Source organism: Pipra filicauda, unplaced genomic scaffold, assembly GCF_003945595.2.
Source record: "Pipra filicauda isolate LSUMZ 115617 unplaced genomic scaffold, ASM394559v2 scaffold70_size2993248_pilon, whole genome shotgun sequence".
Classification (NCBI taxonomy): domain Eukaryota; kingdom Metazoa; phylum Chordata; class Aves; order Passeriformes; family Pipridae; genus Pipra; species Pipra filicauda.
Window position 1 is genome coordinate 2,421,988 of NW_024104876.1, and position 16,857 is coordinate 2,438,844.

General features: G+C 49.8%; 1 protein-coding gene across 4 annotated transcripts; it reads left to right on the forward strand.

Moving 5' to 3' along the window:
• The first annotated feature begins 988 nt into the window (after positions 1-988).
• Positions 989-16,853, forward strand: LYSMD4 (LysM domain containing 4). Of its 4 annotated transcripts, none has more exons than XM_039389118.1 (3): positions 989-1,219; positions 11,034-11,324; positions 14,833-16,853. In XM_039389118.1, exons 2-3 carry the CDS (start codon positions 11,049-11,051, stop codon positions 15,376-15,378), a joined length of 822 nt encoding a protein of 273 aa, XP_039245052.1. In that variant the 5' UTR covers positions 989-1,219; positions 11,034-11,048; the 3' UTR covers positions 15,379-16,853. The 4 variants fall into 4 exon arrangements, 3 of the variants coding, with proteins under 3 accessions (XP_039245052.1, XP_027570553.2, XP_039245051.1); XM_027714752.2 differs by lacking the exon at positions 989-1,219 and adding an exon at positions 9,754-9,762; XR_005566385.1 differs by lacking the exon at positions 989-1,219 and having other exon boundaries at positions 10,095-11,324; positions 14,833-15,588; positions 15,825-16,853.
• The last annotated feature ends 4 nt before the right edge of the window (positions 16,854-16,857 follow it).

Consider the following 16,857-nt stretch of genomic DNA (forward strand, 5'->3'; position numbering starts at 1 on the left):
GTGCTGAGCTGTGCTTAGAGCAGGACTAGAGAAGGGTTCTTGGTTTCCTTATAAAGCTGTTCCTGCCTCGGCTCCCCCGCTGCAGAGAGCTGGGTTCTCACCTCACACTGCACCCTGCTTGCTTTCAAGCTTTCAGATTTTATTCTTAGGCCAGAAATTCCTTGATGATAAGGCTGTCTGTTTGGTTTGTGCCTGTTGGATTGGCCCGTGGCTGGAGCTCTTGGGCATCCTCACCAGCAAAATCACCCTCCCCATTGGGGATTATGGACAGTGGTAGAGAATGGGATAAAGCAATGGGACAGGGCTGGGGTAAGTGGCTTAAAAAAAATAAACCTTACAGGATTTCCTCCAGGTGAATCCCTGTGCCTCTTCCTTCAGGTAGTGGCTTGAATCAGCTCTAGTATTAATTCTGAGTGGTTCAAAAGAGCCTGAAGAGATTGTAAAGGTGGTCCAGGTTGGGCTTCCCTGCCTCACACCTTCACACCAACATGGATGGTTGAGAACTTTGATACTCTAAGCACCCCTTTTCCTCTCCAGGTTGGGTGGGAGCCAAATTGTGCCAGTGATGAGCTGTGGTGTAGGTACTCATGAGCCTGACAGTGTAAACCTTTCCCAAATTATTAATTCCCCATCCAACAAGCCACCCCAAAGGCTGCTGTGCTGCTGTAGTGACCCAGGAGTTCAGTAGTGCATTATACAGAGCTCCACAATGGACACACACCCCTGCAACCCCCCAGCACCACCTTTGGGCAGGGTTAGTGCCCTGCTCTCAAAAGCAGCTGAAGGAAACGATCTCAGAGTGGACTGAGATCCTACCAAGCAGCCCCATTTTGGCCCAAATAGGTCCCCTTGTTTTTATTTGAATGGACTCGTGGTGGAGCCTCTGCGTGCCCAGGAAAAGAAACACTGCAAGTAATCCTCACTCTTTATTTCTATTTCTCCCTGGCCAGGATGTCTCTTCCTATTCCTCGTGTGGGTTTGGTCTCTACTGCCCCTCTCAGGGAACATCTGTAAGCACATCACATCTGTAAAGAAAGGCAGGGAAGTTCATCTGCTGGACCAAGAAGTTGTCCTGGATTTCCTCACCTCTCCAGATGCCTCGTGTTTGACAGCACCTTCTCCACCTGCCCAGCCACAGCCTGTGTTCTCTGGCCCCCTGGGACTTCACCTCCTTCCTTTGACACTTCCACAAAGAGGAGCTGGTGGGAGCAACTTTCTGGTGAGTTGAAACCACTGTGATCTATTTTATCCCCACAAACAAGGAGTTTGTAAGTGTAGGTGCTTAAAGCTGAGGTAGTGATCATCCAGAGATCCACAGATGATAGTTTTACTGAGATTTTTCTCCAAGTTGAAGCAAAGCTCCCCAGAAGTTCAGCCCTGGTGCAGGAGCGCACCCCGGTGTCACCTCTTAAGGCACTAAGATTTGTGCAGGCAAAAATAGTTTTTCTTTTAGTAATAAATGGGGGAGAATGGGGAGGAAAGCAAAGAAAAAACCCAAATGATGCCATATTCTCTGCTGAGCGCTTGGCTTAGCTCTGCAGCACCATTTCCCAGCTCTCTTTCACGTCACTGTGAGATGCTTCCCCAGAGTATCTTATCAGTAGATCCTTTCTCAGTTTAGTGGCTGCCTCTGAGCCAACTCTTTTCTTCTGGTTCAGTGACTGGCCCAATGTTTGCATGACCTGTAAGCCATCAGCTTGTTGCCCTTCTATTTTCCTTGCTGATATGATCCCCACCAGCTCTCACGTTTCCTGGGGCCAAGCACCATCAAACAAAATGAATCAGAATAAACAGAATTAGTGCTCATTCTTCCTCAGCGACATGCCTGTGATTTTTTTTTTCTCCCTTAGCAAATTCAATCCAGCCACTCTTTCTCATGTTAATTCACTGTAGTTGCTATCCACAGGCTCTGGGTTACAGGTGACAATGACATGAGAGGACAATTCTTTGCTTTGGGCAAGATATCAGCATTTGTGTGCTTTGAATTTTAAGGAATGGGGCAGGGGAGGGGTTACCTGATCCACTGCCCTCTGATTCTGTGTGATATTCATTCTGTTGCTGGTAAAGTCCCACCTGGGAACACAAAGATAAGAAGGATGATCCTTTGCACCTTTTATCTGCTCATTTGTCCCTTTAATTCTTTTCGTAGTTCCTCTTCCCTTTCTTTTTTTGTTTCTCACTCTTGCACTGATTGTAGCATTCCAAGCGCAGGGTCCTGGCACAGCTTCCCCGGGATCCTGTCAGATTTAAAGGCCAAGCATCATGTCCAACATGCTCCCATGCACCCACATATCACATTGGCTGTCTCCTCATGAGCATGACACTGGAGCCAACTTCTCCTGGAGGAGACCACGGTGAAACTCCCTCCTGGCACCCAGGGCTTGGGCGTACAAAGTCCAGGGTGGTTGGTGTGTGGTTGGTGTCCTTGACCCATTCCTTGGGATTGTTTCTTGAAGAGAAACACCAGCATTTGACCCTTGGCTTTCAGGGGAGTTTCTCAGCACCAGCCTCAAAACAGCTGGAAATGCTGCCCTGCCCCTTCGGAGCAGAACCCTGTGGGGGAGGTTTTAGTGCTTGTGAAGCTTTTGGTGTGTCTTTTTTTTTTCCTCCTATCATCTGAGGAGGTCCCTGGCACTATGATAAAAGCCCCCACTGCCCACTGGGGCTCCTCTCCTTGTGGTGAACGTGGTCCTGAGGGAAGGCAAAGGTTTCTCCAGAAGCACATTCCCATTCCATGGCTCCAATTAGAGAAGCTTTGTCTGTGTTTATTGCTAACCTTGTTCTTCCTTGCACTCAACCCAGCTGGAAGCCTGGTTAGTGACTTCTCAGTGGCCTTGAAACCCAAGGGAATTAATTTGTCTTTAATTTTGTCCAAGCTGATACTTAGGGAAATGGTTGGGAATACTGCAAAGCAGCTTCTGGTAGTGAAGAGTCCAAGCCAAGGATTTCACAGACTCCTGGTGATGATGCTCAGCCTGTCCATCTGAGGCTGGCCTGTGCAGCATTAACCAGCAGGGACACAGCCCACACAGTGACAGACATTGTTCTGCTCCTCTTCCTTTCCCTGACAAGCAGTGGATTTGGCCAGCTGTGCTTTGTTGGTACCTGGTGATCACACACTGCTCGTGTTTGTGTCACTTTGCTGCTGTTCACAGTTTGCAGCTGCAGCTTTTCTGGGTCGCTATTGACAGGCAGGCACATCCTTCCCTGCTTGATGGATGCTCCCCCCAGCTTCCCTGGACCTGGGCTGTGCTGACAGCAAGTTGGGTGAACCAATTCACTGCTCTGTAACTCAGAGAACCACTGCACTAGCAGAGGAACCACCACAGCACTGCTTGGCTGTGGGTTTTTAAAGCACTTTGAGCTCCTTGGAGGAGCAAGGGTAAGTGCAAACCTGTTCTGTTGCTCTGTGGTTAAGGGTTGCCCGAGATTATGGTTTGAAGTGAAGAGAAAACAGCAGCCAGCAGAGCAGCTCATACCTCCCTCAGCTGGTCAGTGTGTGGTTTGGGGCATTTTCAGGGGCCCCTTCACAACCCAGTTGCTGCAAGGGCTGAGCCAGCCTGGGGCTGGGACCCCTCTGCTGGGCTGTGTGCAGGACACAGGAGTTGTATCAGGGCCATGCTTAGACTTAGCTTTTGCTGTAACAATTACAACTGGTAAAATGTCAGTTTTCCCAATTTTCCTCCCCACAAGCTGTTTTAAAGGGAATGAAGGCAGATCCTGCCATAGCTTAATGCATTACTGGCCAGCTCAAATGACTCCCTGCTGTCTTTTCATCTCCACGAGACTTTTAATGCCCTAAGTCTTTGCATGTCCTGGCACACAGCCCAATTGAAGCATGAGTTCCAGCAGAAGTTTTACATTTAAAGCTGTTCTTTTGGCTTCAGAAATTTGCAGATTGAGGCTGAGAGTTGCAATTCAACTGTTTGCTTGCAGATCTGCACCAGCCCTGCTGTGCTCTTGCCCTCACCTCGGTCAGGCAGTTGTGTTAACAGCATTTTCCAATTAAAGTAGCAGCTTCAGTTACAGAAAATGCTTTTCCTATCTGGGCATTTATCTGATTTTATTCTCTTTTAATCACTCATGGAGCACAGAGCTGTTTTGTTTTGTTTCCCTTCCCTTATCATAATTAATCCATCATCATTTCTGGTGACAGGGCTTTTGCTGGATTTTTTTTATTTTTTGCCATTTCCAGCATCAGCTTGGGCCAGCACCACCCAGACACCCCATTGCTCACGATGGGAAGCACTGATGTGAGTGATCAGGCAAATGTCAGGTGAACATGGAACTCATGAAGTTCTACGCACCCAGAGCAGGAAAAAAGACACCCTGCCCTGGAGAGAGCCCTTCCAGAAAACCTCAGAGCCTTGTTGTGTAAATTATGGCCACTTCCCTGTCCGAAATGTTCCTATCTAAAATCTTGATCTTGACGACCTCCCCAGCCAAGATCAAGGCTTTTTACCATTACCTGGACATTCTGAGTCTCCAAGAGAAGAAATGGGTCAGATGAACCTTCATCTTTCTTCGCAGTGCAGTGAGATAAGAGCTGCTTTTTTTCACTTCACCTTCCTGAAATGATCATCCTGGGCCTGTGGTACAACAAGCTCAGCAAGGGATGAGGGGGATTGAGGGATCTTGTGAGGTGCAGTGGGATCTGACTCTGTGTTTTCCCTCCAGCCATTTTTTCCATTGTGGACAAAGCTGTAACTGCTGGTTCAGAGTGCTTTGTCACACGAGCACAGCAGTGCTTGGGCTGGGCCTGCAGGAACTGGAGAAGGACCAGATGCAATGACAAAAGCACAGGTTTCAGTGCTGACATCCTGTCCCAGGAGGCCACAAAGCCCCTCTCTCCTATGACATGTTTCTCCCAGGGTTTGATCAGCTGTAGTTGTCACTCTGGGCTTGTGCCCACCACAGTGACCCTCAAACATTGAAGCCCTTCAGTTCTGCAGGGGTCCTGTGAGGACGCTACAACCACAGACTGCCAGACCAGGCAGCAAAGCCTTCTGCTGCCCCCACGTGTTCCTTGCTCATTATTGTTGCCACGCACCAGTAAAGACGTGGGAACCCTCTTGGCAAGGATGAGGAGGAACCAGCACAGCCCCACAGCTGCTGAGGTCAAGGATCTTGCTTTGGAAGATTCTTCTGTTCTTCCCTCAAGCTCAGGGCCTTCCCTCAGGCACCTTATATTTTAAAAATTGCAAAATCAGATTGGACATGTTTGGATTTAGACAAGCTGGAGACAGCCTGGAGGCAGAGCAAAGCACAGAGGTGTCATCATCCTGCTCTGAAGGGGTGTGTGTGCACCCCCAGAGCCCGTGAGGGGATGTTTGTCCAACCCCCCTGCGGTGTGAGCGATATCAGATACTGGCACAGCGTGTTCAGGCTCGTTGGCTCAGACCACGAGGAGCACAGAGAGAGAGAGACAGCTTCTGGCAGGCTGAGCTCACATGATAGGGTCATTGGAAAGACAAGTGATGCTTTCATCAACCTGCCTTTCCCCAGTAGTATCAGCACCAGCTTGAGCAAGGACTGACTCTGTGCTCCTGTAGGGTACCACGCTCTGTGTAGTGCCAAGGTCAAAAGCTTCCTCACAGATACTTTGAACCTGTTTCTCCACCAGTGTCTCAGCCCCCAACTCCCATCCTTCTTGGCCTTGTCAGGTTCCAGTTTTGAGCCATTAAAGGACACTTTTTTGGCAGAGTTACATTCCCTCTGGATCAGTGGCACCTCTCAAGCTGAGGGGAGAGCAGTCTGTAGTTACTGACTATCTGCTGCTTCCCAGCAGTTACAATTTGGGATCTTGTGGTTTTGTCCTTCTCTGTTGAGCAATCCTTTGTTGGGACAGCACATGCTAATTGTTCTGGAGAGCATCAGTCCCAGAAGCTGCCTGGAGCCTGGGCTGACAGGTTGGTAGTAGCAGCCAAGCTCTCACATGGAACCAGTTTGTGGCTCGATAGTTCTGACCATCCCTGACACGGCTCCTTGGAAAGGAAGGGTTGGCTCTTTGTCATCCTTTCACCCGGAGCCTTTTTGCCCCTGGCACCATTAGCAGATGGGCCCAGGAGCAGTGCCTGAGCTAAGCATTGTCCACAGACTGCCCTGGACACTGCCTGGAGCTCTGTGAGAACATCTGAAGGGAGCAGCACTCCCTGGCAGGGCTGACGTGCTCCGGCAGTCGGGGATTACAAACACATGCTCCAGCTATGCAAGAAATCTTTGCCTTGTTCTGAATGCAGCTCTGCCTGGGTTCCTTCCCAGGAACATTCCTGTTCTTCACAATTTACCAGTTGCAGGAAGGGAGAAGGGGGAGGAGGGATTTTAAGAGTAAGGGAGAGGAAAGGGAGCAAATCTTACAGTGCTTTCCCCAGCCAAATTCCTCCAGAAGGACAGGGTGTGGAGCGTGGACTCCAGAGTCTGGCACCATCCCAAGAAAATATGAACTACAAAATCAAACCCACTTTTAATTAGTTATTTGTTTTTATATAAAGAATTAAGGCACTCTTTTTCTGAAGTAGTTCAGTGCCTGCTATCACACAAACCAGGCAGCCCCTGCCAAGTGGTGCTGTGTGATAGGAGGGGCTCTGAGCAGGGACACATTATCTCCTCCAGGAGACAGCAGTGCTGCTCAGATCTGCATCCTGCTTCCTGAGATAAAAGGCCCGTTCCTCAGAGCCACAGCACACGTGAGAGAGTTGCAAATGTAGTTCTTGTAGGTGGCAGTAATTTGATGTCTGAGCTGGAGGTGAATGATGAGCTGGGGCTCTGTCATCACACCTGCTCTGTTACAGACAGGAGGGAAAGCATGAGAGGGTGGGACAGGAGCTGCTGCGGAGGTGCAGGGAACCCAGCTCCTCACAGCTGACTCTCAGGGTGACAAATCCCTTTTCTCATGCCAGCAACAGCAGGGCCCTGCCTGGGGAGGGCAACTGAGGTTTTCTCCTCTCTGTTGGGTGCCCACTGTATCAACCTCTTAGACTTATGGTGCATATAATTCAATCAGATGTACATACAGTACCCACATAAGCTTAGTCACTGCAGGCACCAGGGAGAGGATTATTTTGCTGTATTTGGCTCATACTTCTGCCTTAACCACGGGGGTGGCTTCACTGAAGTTGGTTGTGCTGCATTAGCCCAGAGCAAAGCCCAGCATTTATACATTATTTGCAATAGAGGCATCATCATTTCTCTAATGCTGTGTCCTGAGCATGGCTGAGGTTTGCTCCGGTCTCCCACTAGGAAACAATGAAATGAAGACAGAAAGGAATACTCATCTTTTTCTCTTTTTACATATATATAACTCAGAACTATTAGCAGACTTCTGTTGCCTTGTAGTGCTGTATAGGAGCCTTCCCCTATACTTGCTAAACTAAACAGGAATAATTAGTTGATATTAAGCAGATGCTCAATAAATTTTTCTGTAAGTTGTGCTGTATGTGGTGTCAGGAGGGAGTTCACAGCTTGTGGGGGTCCCCTCCTTCATCTTTTATCCACTGTACACTCTACATTTGTATTGTTAATGGCCCATATGGCTGTGAAGGAAAAGGGTGAATGATTTCACTCTGTCTTGCTTTGATTAATCCCAAATTATGGATCAAGTCACCATTAATGATGGCCCTGGTGATTTATGAAAGGCAATTGTTATTCCTGCTGGTCCTGAACAGTTGGAAACTGTCAGGTGCCATCCTGAGCAGCTGGAGCGTGAGCATCCCTTGGCACTGATGACAAGGTGTGCAGGGATGTGTGAAATGGCCCAGCTCTGCACAGGTGAGCTCAGGGAACACCTGCACAACAGGGACAGGAGCTGCTTTCTGCCAGTCACACATGAATTTATTCGTTTCCCAAGGGTGGAGAGCAGCCTGCCACTGAGTGATCTGAGATTCAAATTACAGATTTTATTGCAGAGCTTAGAAGGCTGCAAAAAGAGAAGCAAGGAACTCACAAGAATTATGTGTCTGACACTTTGAAAGCTTCTGAAGTGAGCCTGAAAAAAGAGGGAGAAAACCAAAGTGATGAGGAGAACAGCAACTCTGGATCTGAGCAAGAGCTTCGAGGAGTCACAGGGCCATGAGGAGAGCCCTGTCCTAGTTTGTGTGGAGACCCCAACCAAGAATCAAGTTTTGATTCTTTATCACAAAGGCATCAACTCTGTTGTGCCCTGGGAAGGAGCTTGCATGGATGTGAAGGCCAGATGGTGCCCAGCATCATCCCAGCCCCTTGGATTGAATGAAAGACTTCCTCAGTTCTGGTGCCCTCTACACCGACATAAGTCAGGGGTAGGAGAATTTCCTCCTCAAGTTCAGGGCATGTCTGACCCTTATGTTGGTTGAATGTAGATAATGGCTGAACCATTGAGCTCTCAGACAGACTCCACTTCTTTGGGGCTTTGCAGCTCTCACAGTCTATCAGCTAACAACAAAAATATTCCAATTATTTGGAATGATGACATCATCCACACAATTGACCCAGAGCCAAGAATAGCACTCCTACAAAACAGTTATTTCTTGTTAAGCACTATCAAGGACAAGTAAGCCCAGACTTAGCTCCCTCAGCAAAGCCTGGTTGTTTCCCCCATGTTTCCAGATCACCTCAGCAGTTGTGTTTTCCAGTTTTGAGCAGCTTACCCTGAATGACCTGGATTTGTTTGACAAAATGTTATCAATACTTGTAACTTTTGAACTTGGAATAGTCACAGGGAGGCTGTAAGTGGCTCAGGGAAGGAGTTTTGGCACATCTCATCTAGTCCCCTCACTTGCAGAGCCCTCTCTAGCACACTAAATCCATATCTGTTGGGTCAGAAAGCTGTGTGAGCTGGCTGAGCCTCAGAGTTATCTGCTCATGGCACAGACTGGCCCAGGGATGGAGGGGAGGGAATCCTAATCCCTGCTTGGTGATGGGGTGCTGGCTCAGCCCCAACCCTGCCTGGCCGGTCTTCCACCCCACTTCCAGCCCTGCCGAAATCCCTCAGCCCACAGAGGTGTGTGGGCAGGTGAGGGTTGTGAGGGAGCAATGGCTGCTGCTTGAAAAACCAAGGGTGATGCAGGGACAGGTGTGTGACATGGACCAGTGCTGTGACACCTGACCCGGGGCTGTTCAGGTGTGTGACATCCCCCAGGGCAGTGACACCACACCCAGGGCTGTTTGGGTGTGTGACGTTCCTCCTTGTACAGGTATGTGATGTGTCCCCCTGTACAGGTGTGTGACATGTCCCCTGTACAGGTGTGTGACGTGTCCCCTGTACAGGTGTATGACATTCCCCCTGTACAGGTGTGTGACATGTCCCCTGTACAGGTGTGTGACATTCCCCCTGTACAGGTGTGTGACGTGTCCCCTGTACAGGTGTGTGACGTGTCCCCTGTACAGGTGTGTGACGTGTCCCCTGTACAGGTGTGTGACGTGTCCCCTGTACAAGTGTGTGACATTCCCCCTGTACAGGTGTGTGACATGTCCCCCTGTACCGGTGTGTGACATTCCCCCTGTACAGGTGTGTAACATGTCCCCTGTACCGGTGTGTGACATTCCCCCTGTACCGGTGTGTGACATGTCCCCTGTACAAGTGTGTGACGTGCCCCGGGCTCGGTCCCCTCCCGGCCCGGCCCCTTTAAGTGAGGCCCCGCCTTCCGCCGCGCTAGCGCTCCCTCCGCCTTTCCCCGCTGCCCATTGGCCGGGCGGCGCTGGGGCCCCGCCCCTCGGCGCCGCCAGCCAATGGGAGGAGCGCTGGGTGAGCCCGTGGCCAGGTCGGTGAGAGGCCGATGGCGGCGGGTCCGTGAGGGGGGCGCGGGGCCGGGGGAGAGGGGCGGGAGCGGGGACACCCTGAGGGGAGCGGGGACACCCTGAGGGGACCGGGACTCCCCTTAAATGCTGAGGGGAGCAGAGTCCTCTGAGGGGTGCGGGGACCCTTGAAGTGCGGAGGGGAGCCGGGCACTCTGAGGGGATGGGGAGGATCGGGGACCCCTGAGGGGATTGGGACACCCCTGAGGGGATGGGGGGGATTGGGGTCCCTTGAAGGGCTGAGGGTATCGGGACCCCCTGAAGTGCTGAGCGGGTCGGGGTCCCCTGAGGTGCTGGGGGAGCTCGGGACCCCCGAGGGGCTCGTGGAAGAGTTTGTCCCTCCCTGGAGAGGGCGGTGTGTGGGGGGAGGCCGAGGTGTGCGGTCCTGGATCACCCGGCACAGCCGAGCCCCAGCTGTGGGTGCCCTGCCCGGTGCTAATTAATGCCATTAAATGGTCGTGGTTTCACCTGAAGAATCCATTAGGGGTAGGGGGAGAATATTAAGGTCAATGGGGTTCCATGAGAATGCGAGGTTTCCTTATCTGTACCCAGCTCTGAGAACAAATTGTTTGTGGAGCTGAGGATTGAAGAAAACAAAAAATAACAACTTGCAGCTGCAGGCTGAGCAATAATTAAAATGCTTGGGCAGGTTCTTGTCTTTATGCAGCAAAATGGCCTTGTCAGTCAGGTTGAAGTTAAGTGTAGCTTGAGCTGTCCTTATTTAAAAAAAAAAAAGTATACTTCCAAGAAATTAAAATGTGGGTTCTCAAAGTGTAGACAACTAAGGACTTCAGGAAAAGTGACTTAAAGGATAATTTAGTTGAGTGTTTTGGTAGGAGATCTGATATGTTCCTTGGATTTTTTTGACCATAATTAAAGACACTTCGCTCAAAGTGACTCTCTTGCTTTTTAAATGAAATTGTAGGAAGTGTCTTTTAAAATGTGCGAAGTGGTTTTATGAGGTGTTTTGTCCACAGGTAGACAAAAAAAGAAAAGGTTGGGAAATAATTTACTATAATAATAAAAAAATTATATACTACTACTGTGATAATAATAATAAATAATCTACTATAATAATATATTGCTACAGTTTGTACATAACTTTTTTGATATTACTGTTAGAATGGCACTTTTACCCTTGGACAGAGGAAAGGATTGTGTGTTCACACACTGCTGTGCTTTTTGTCCATCCTCTGAATCTCACATGCTGAGAACTGAACACTGGTACTGAGGGAATTAAAAACGTCTGGTTTTTGTTCCAGGTGCTGGTGTGGAAGATGAGGCTGAATGAGAGCCGGACAAGATCCTTCCAGGCTGCTGTCACGGTCCACAAATACCCGGGCAGGCAGGTCTATGTGTTTCCTGATGGCCCATCCGACTCGGAGGAGTCCTCGGAGGAGGAGGAGCTCAACGTCATGGAATTGCGGCCCAGGGGGAAGGAGCAGCAGCGGGGCAGCACTTCCCGGGACAGGCCTGGAGATGTGGTGCTTCTGGAGCGGGAGCTCACGGAGGGTGACAGCCTGAACAAGCTGGCCCTGCAGTACGGCTGTAAAGTAAGAGCCTTCTCTGGGGGGGTTATCACTTCAGAGGTATTCCATGTGCACCTTAACTTTCCAGAGCTGTCCCGGTACCTGAGAGTTTTGATGCTGAAAATACACTGTGTTTTTCATGAATGGTCAATATCTGGGTGAAACTGGAGAAAGGCAAAAAAAATCCCAGACAGACACAAAAAAAGAGTTGTTCAGCCAACAGCTGAGGAGGGTGTCGTCAGCCTCACACCCTGCCTGACCTGCTTTCCTGTTTAATTTGAGTGACTAAGTGCAGGTTGTACTAACTCATTTAACTGAGGGCAAACATTAGGAAGCTGAGCTCAGAAATGAGGGTCAGGGCTCTGCTCTCAAGGAACATTTAAGAGTTTTTGCAGCAAATAAAGCAGTACAAAGAAACACCACTGTGATAGGTCTGGCTTGGGGTGGGATTTGGGGTTGTTCTTTGAAAGGTATCAGTTTACATGTTGCAAGGAAGGTCTGAGTGTAAGGGGTGGAGTTGGAGAGGTGCCAAAGTTCAGGTCCCAGAGTCCAGGTGCTGTCTGTGTGTGGGTTTTGATTGTTTGCTGTCATGCCCAAAGTGTGCTCCATCAGCTGTGTGGGGGCAGGAGGGAGGGGTGGGCAGGGTGAGCTGTCTCCTCACAGAGAGTTGGAACACTCTGCACAGTATCTTCTCTTTGTTCCAAAGCAGGGCACTTCATAGAAAAACTGTTGAAAAGTTTAATTACCTCCTCTGAAGATGAGAAGCCCCCCGTTGTTTAGCAGTTGGAGCTGTATTTTTAGAGCCTCCTTTATCCGCAGGCTGGGCTGTGATCAGAAAGTTCCATGGTGCAGACAATTGGACAGGGACCGGAGTGGGATAATGATACGGCTCTGGCTCTGCTGCTGCACTGCTGTTGCAGTTGGCCTTGCTTAACCACACAGCAGCTGTTGGTGCAGCTGAGGCAAGAGGGCTTAGAGGGATTGCAACAATTCCTCCCCTCCCATTCCCTTAGAGACAAACACAAAACAAAAAAGGCACCCAGGTAGGTTCTGCTGCGGGGCCTGGTGTGTGCGGAGAAGAGCCTGGGAGGACTTGAATCAGCTTTGATTGGTACCAGGAGAGCCCAGGAAGGCAGAGCTGCAGCTTTGGTTGGCTCTGGAGCTGTGACTGAGCACTCCTCTCACAGCAGCAGTTGTGTCACTGCCGCTTGGGCACAATCACAGCAGTTTGTGAGCTCAGAGGAGGAAGGTTCTGAACAGCTCTTTGGTTTATGGCACGAAAAGTCCTGCTGTGCTCTCTGGCACTGTAACTCTGAGGAGTCAGTCCTGTCCCTGCTGTGGCTGCTCATCTACCTCTGCTGCCCCATTCCTGCCCCACTTGAAGGCTGCTGGGCCCGTCCAGGGGGAAAGCTGGTAGGGAGGGACCAGGTAGTCAAGCGTTCTCCTCCCTCAGGAAAAAAACTGTCCTGCTGCCTCCCTTCCTTCCAGAAAGGGCATTCCTGACTAGTTCCAGTTAAATTGGAGAGGTACAGAAATCTTTATCATAGGAGATTTGTGTATTTGTCTGTTTACAGGCACTGATCAGTTTTCCTGCGTTTTGTTTTGTTTGCACAGTTAACCAGCTCCTGAAAGGCCCCCAGGACAGCAGTGAGGAAGAACTGTAGCCACAAATACATATGCAAATGAGTTTAAAAAATCCAGGACGAGCTTCTCCTTGAAATCAATGAGAACTTGACATTGGTTTCAGAATCTGCTTGGGGAGGGGGTATTAAGACAGTGCAACAAATAGCTCTGTGTGTGTGTGCCACAGATAACTTGGCAGAGATGGAAAGCCCTTTAAAATCCTCATTTTTACTCTTGACCATTTATAGTCCTGGCTTGCTTTTGGCATTGTTCATAGCTGGGACAAGAGCAACAAACTGCAGCCAAAAAATGAGTACAGAAAATAAGCCTAAATGGCTTGTGCAGCCCAGGCTCTCAAACGCTTCCCATCAGCTCTGTTTGTTGTTTCTGTGTGAGTGCTGCTCCACTTTCTGTTTCTAGAGCCTCAGCACAGCACTGCAATGTTTGATTGCAGACACCACGGGGGATATTTACTGTCCCACTAATTTGTTTTCATTGGAACAAACCCAGAAATTGAAGCAGCACCTCAGTTCGGAGGCTTTGGGTGAGATTGTTGTTTCATAACTAAGTTGTGCAGGGTTTAAGTGCAGAGGTTACACTGGGGCAGCCTGTGAGGAGCCTGAACCAGCAAAGGGCAATTCCTTTTGCCTCGGGGGCCCCAGATCAGGACCTGCATTAAATGGGCTGTTTTCAGAGTTCTCAAGCTTTGCAGAGTAAGCATGAGATTGAGGCATCCATCTCATCTCTGCCTTGGAGCAGAGTGCTTGGGAAGTGAAGTGCTGGTTTTGTTTTAGCTCCCCAGTTTCCTTGGCAGCCTCAAGTGAGTGCCCAGTGAATGCAGGTCATACTGTGATTTCTGAAAGAGCAAGGCACAGTCCCTGCACTGTGGCTCCTTGGTGTGATGTAGCAGAGGTGGTTTAGCTGTTTATGTTGTCTTTCTCTTTGGCTTGGGGTCTTGCTGATTTGTTTTGTGTCCTCAGCCTTTCCCTCAAGGTTCTTTCACATCTCCTTGGCTGCTGTGGAGAGCACCTTGCACACGTTGACATCCTGTTTGTCGTCTTTGACAGAGGGTTTAGGGCAGCTGAGAAGTTGCTGCACTTCCTGGGGGCTGTGAGCAGGCACTGTCTTAATTAAGCATCTTCTTTTATCTAATGTTAAATTAAGAGGCGCTGTCTTGCCTTTGTCTTTGCTTTGGGACTGGCCCTGTGACTGGCTGTGCACGTGTGGCTCGTTCTTTCTTGCTCTTCCCACTGCTGGGTGGGAATATGGGTCACAGAGGGGAACTCTGCACAGGAACCACCAAAGGTCACCTCAGGGCACAGGGGTGTTGCCCCTCAGCAGGAGCACTGAGCAGCTGTGCAGGAATGAGCTGGATCAGCTGCTGTCCTGCACAGGAGAGGTGGTACCTGGGCACAGGATGCTTGTGCTGGTGTGGGAGACGCTCACCTGTGCTCCAGGTGTGACCTTGCTTTCAGAGATGGAGCTCTCTTCACTCTGAAAGCACTTTCTGAGCTGGAGGGTTTGACTGCTGGTGCTGATGTTGTCCTCTCACCTTAAATATTGGTGTGTAAAGTATGAAAACTGTTTTAAAAAGGATCTGTTACAAAGACTCTTCTTGCCTTAACTTGGATTAGAAGGTAAGTGAGGGAAGGCAAACAAAGCAAAGGGAAGGAAGAACAGTAACAAGCAAAGTACAGCAGATACAAGAGCACTAGAGGAGGGTATAGACTGGTTTAACAGGGGACTGGCTTTATCCTGCAGGACCTGGAGCTCCCTCAGCTGTGAATCTCTGCAGAACCCCAAGCCAGTTGCTTTTATTCTCTGACAGCTGTTCGATGGCTCTGGAGCTGCTTCCCACTTTGTTCCCGGGTTGTCCTACACTAACGTCGGTGTCCTTTGGGTTCTGTAGGTCGCCGACATCAAACGGGTCAACAACTTCATCCGGGAGCAGGACCTGTACGCGCTGAAGTCCATCAAGATCCCGGTGAAGGCGCACGGGCTGCTCACGGAGAGCAGGCGGGAGCTGCGGCCGCTCCCTCTGGCCCAGCCCGGGCTGACCCGCGTGGAGCTGCCGGAGCCCGACCCCGGCACGGGCGGATCCACCAACGGCCAAAACCTCAGCGACTACTTCAGGGACATCGACCAGAGCATCCAGGACGCCGTGCACGTGGAGGTGCAGCTGAACACAGAGTACTGTGGGGAGCCGCTGGAGAGGCCTCTGCCCGAGCCAGGGAAGCGGGACACCGGGAACGGTGCGGACTGCGGGATCCAGTGGTGGAACGCCGTGTTTATCATGCTCCTGATAGGAATTGTGCTGCCAGTATTTTATATCATCTATTTTAAAACACAAGGCCTGGTGGCCCACACCTCCAACACAACAGTAACCTCAAATGTTTCAACAGCTGGATTGGAAGGGAAATTACCGCAAAGCTCAGTGGTAGGAAAAAAGTCCTAAGGGGAAACAGGAGACCCCTCCAGTCTCTCCAGCAGTGGTGCCCACACTCTCGTGACTGACCCAAGTGCATCTAAGGGGATATAATGATACAGATAATTTTTATTTTTATAAGTAGCTGATGATGGAATCCTGAACTTGACTGAAAGTGAGGTGATGTGATTGTGATGGAAAAATAAGGATGATTTGTTGCTTATGAAGGTCACTTAGCAGGTGGGTTAAGAGTGGGGAACTCTGTTGAGGGGAAGGTACTTTGTAGCAATTTATTGTGATTGCTTCAGGTATTTCTTAGTGCCGTGTCTGGAAGCAAATCCTTTGCTGCTGAGCTAGAGAGTGCAGTATTAATGTGCTTGGAAAGTTGGGGGTTGTTTGTATTTTAAAGAAACACTCTTTGCTGGAGCAGAAGGGGGGGCTCTTTCACTCAGAGCTGTCATTTTTATTTCTTGCAGATCATGGTGGTTTTGGCTTAACCCTAAACTGATGGCTCTAAGCTGGGTGTGCCAGCCCCTCATCATCCTCCTCCTGAGCAAACCTTTGAGCTGGGTTTATTAGGTTGATGTCAAGCCCCTCCCCTGGATAAGCCCAGATCTCTCCCCTCCATGAAATCCTTCAGAGATGGGATCTCGGTGCAGGACCCGCGCTGTCCCCAGGGTGCAGCCAGAGCCAGCCCTGCCACTGCAGGTGGGCAGAGGGTGTTGGAGGAGGATGTGAGAGCAGGGAGAGGAGTTGTACACTCCTCTCAAGGGCTCTTTTGTTGGCAGGGGGGTCTAGTCAGTATTACTTGTTAAAAATACTAATAATAGTCTATAATGGTGCATCTCAGACACCCATGTCAGTCACAGACTTGATTTCCCTGTGTGCAGATTTCATGGGAGCAAAGCGCCGAGTCCCATGCAGGGTGCAAGGTCCAGGGCAGAAGTCCAAGGCACAGAAAGAAGGGTAAAGCCTTTCTAGGACAGGACTGAGCTAATTGTGAAGCGTTCTGTGACCTGCAGACATGCATTAAAAAGCTGCTGAGGGTGTAGGGAAGAGTGGGGGAGCTTTGGAGGGCAGAGGGCTGTGCTCTTCAGGGTGAGACACTGAACACTGCCTGCTGGGAGGAGCAGCAAGGGAGGCTTTGGGAGCTTTGCTGCAGAGCAGAATTGGCCTCAGAAATTGGAGTCATCAATTCCAGGCCTGCAGGCAGAGGTAATTCCAGGCCTTCCTGGAACCAAACACTAAGGGATTTCCACCCCACACAAGCAGAACTGTGTGATGTTACAATGACAACCTGTGTTTCCTGCAGCTCTCAAAAAAAGTGCTCAGGAAAGCCTGAGGGAACCTAATTTTGTAAATGAGGACTGTAAAGTATCTTATACTGAACAAAAACTTGTATTTTTCTTCTGTGAAGAGCTCTATCTCTTTGTTCTGGGGGCGGGGGGGATTTCTTACATTTTTAAATAAAGCCACATGAAATAATAAAAGCACAAGGGGCACAACTTG

What these genes read in the sequence shown, in the direction of transcription:
- LYSMD4 (XM_039389118.1), top strand. Translation starts at nt 11,049, where the DNA reads ATGAGGCTGAATGAGAGCCGGACAAGATCCTTCCAGGCTGCTGTCACG. An exon ending in CCCTGCAGTACGGCTGTAAA is followed by an intron (nt 11,325 to 14,832) that starts GTAAGAGCCTTC and finishes TGGGTTCTGTAG; the next exon opens with GTCGCCGACATCAAACGGGT.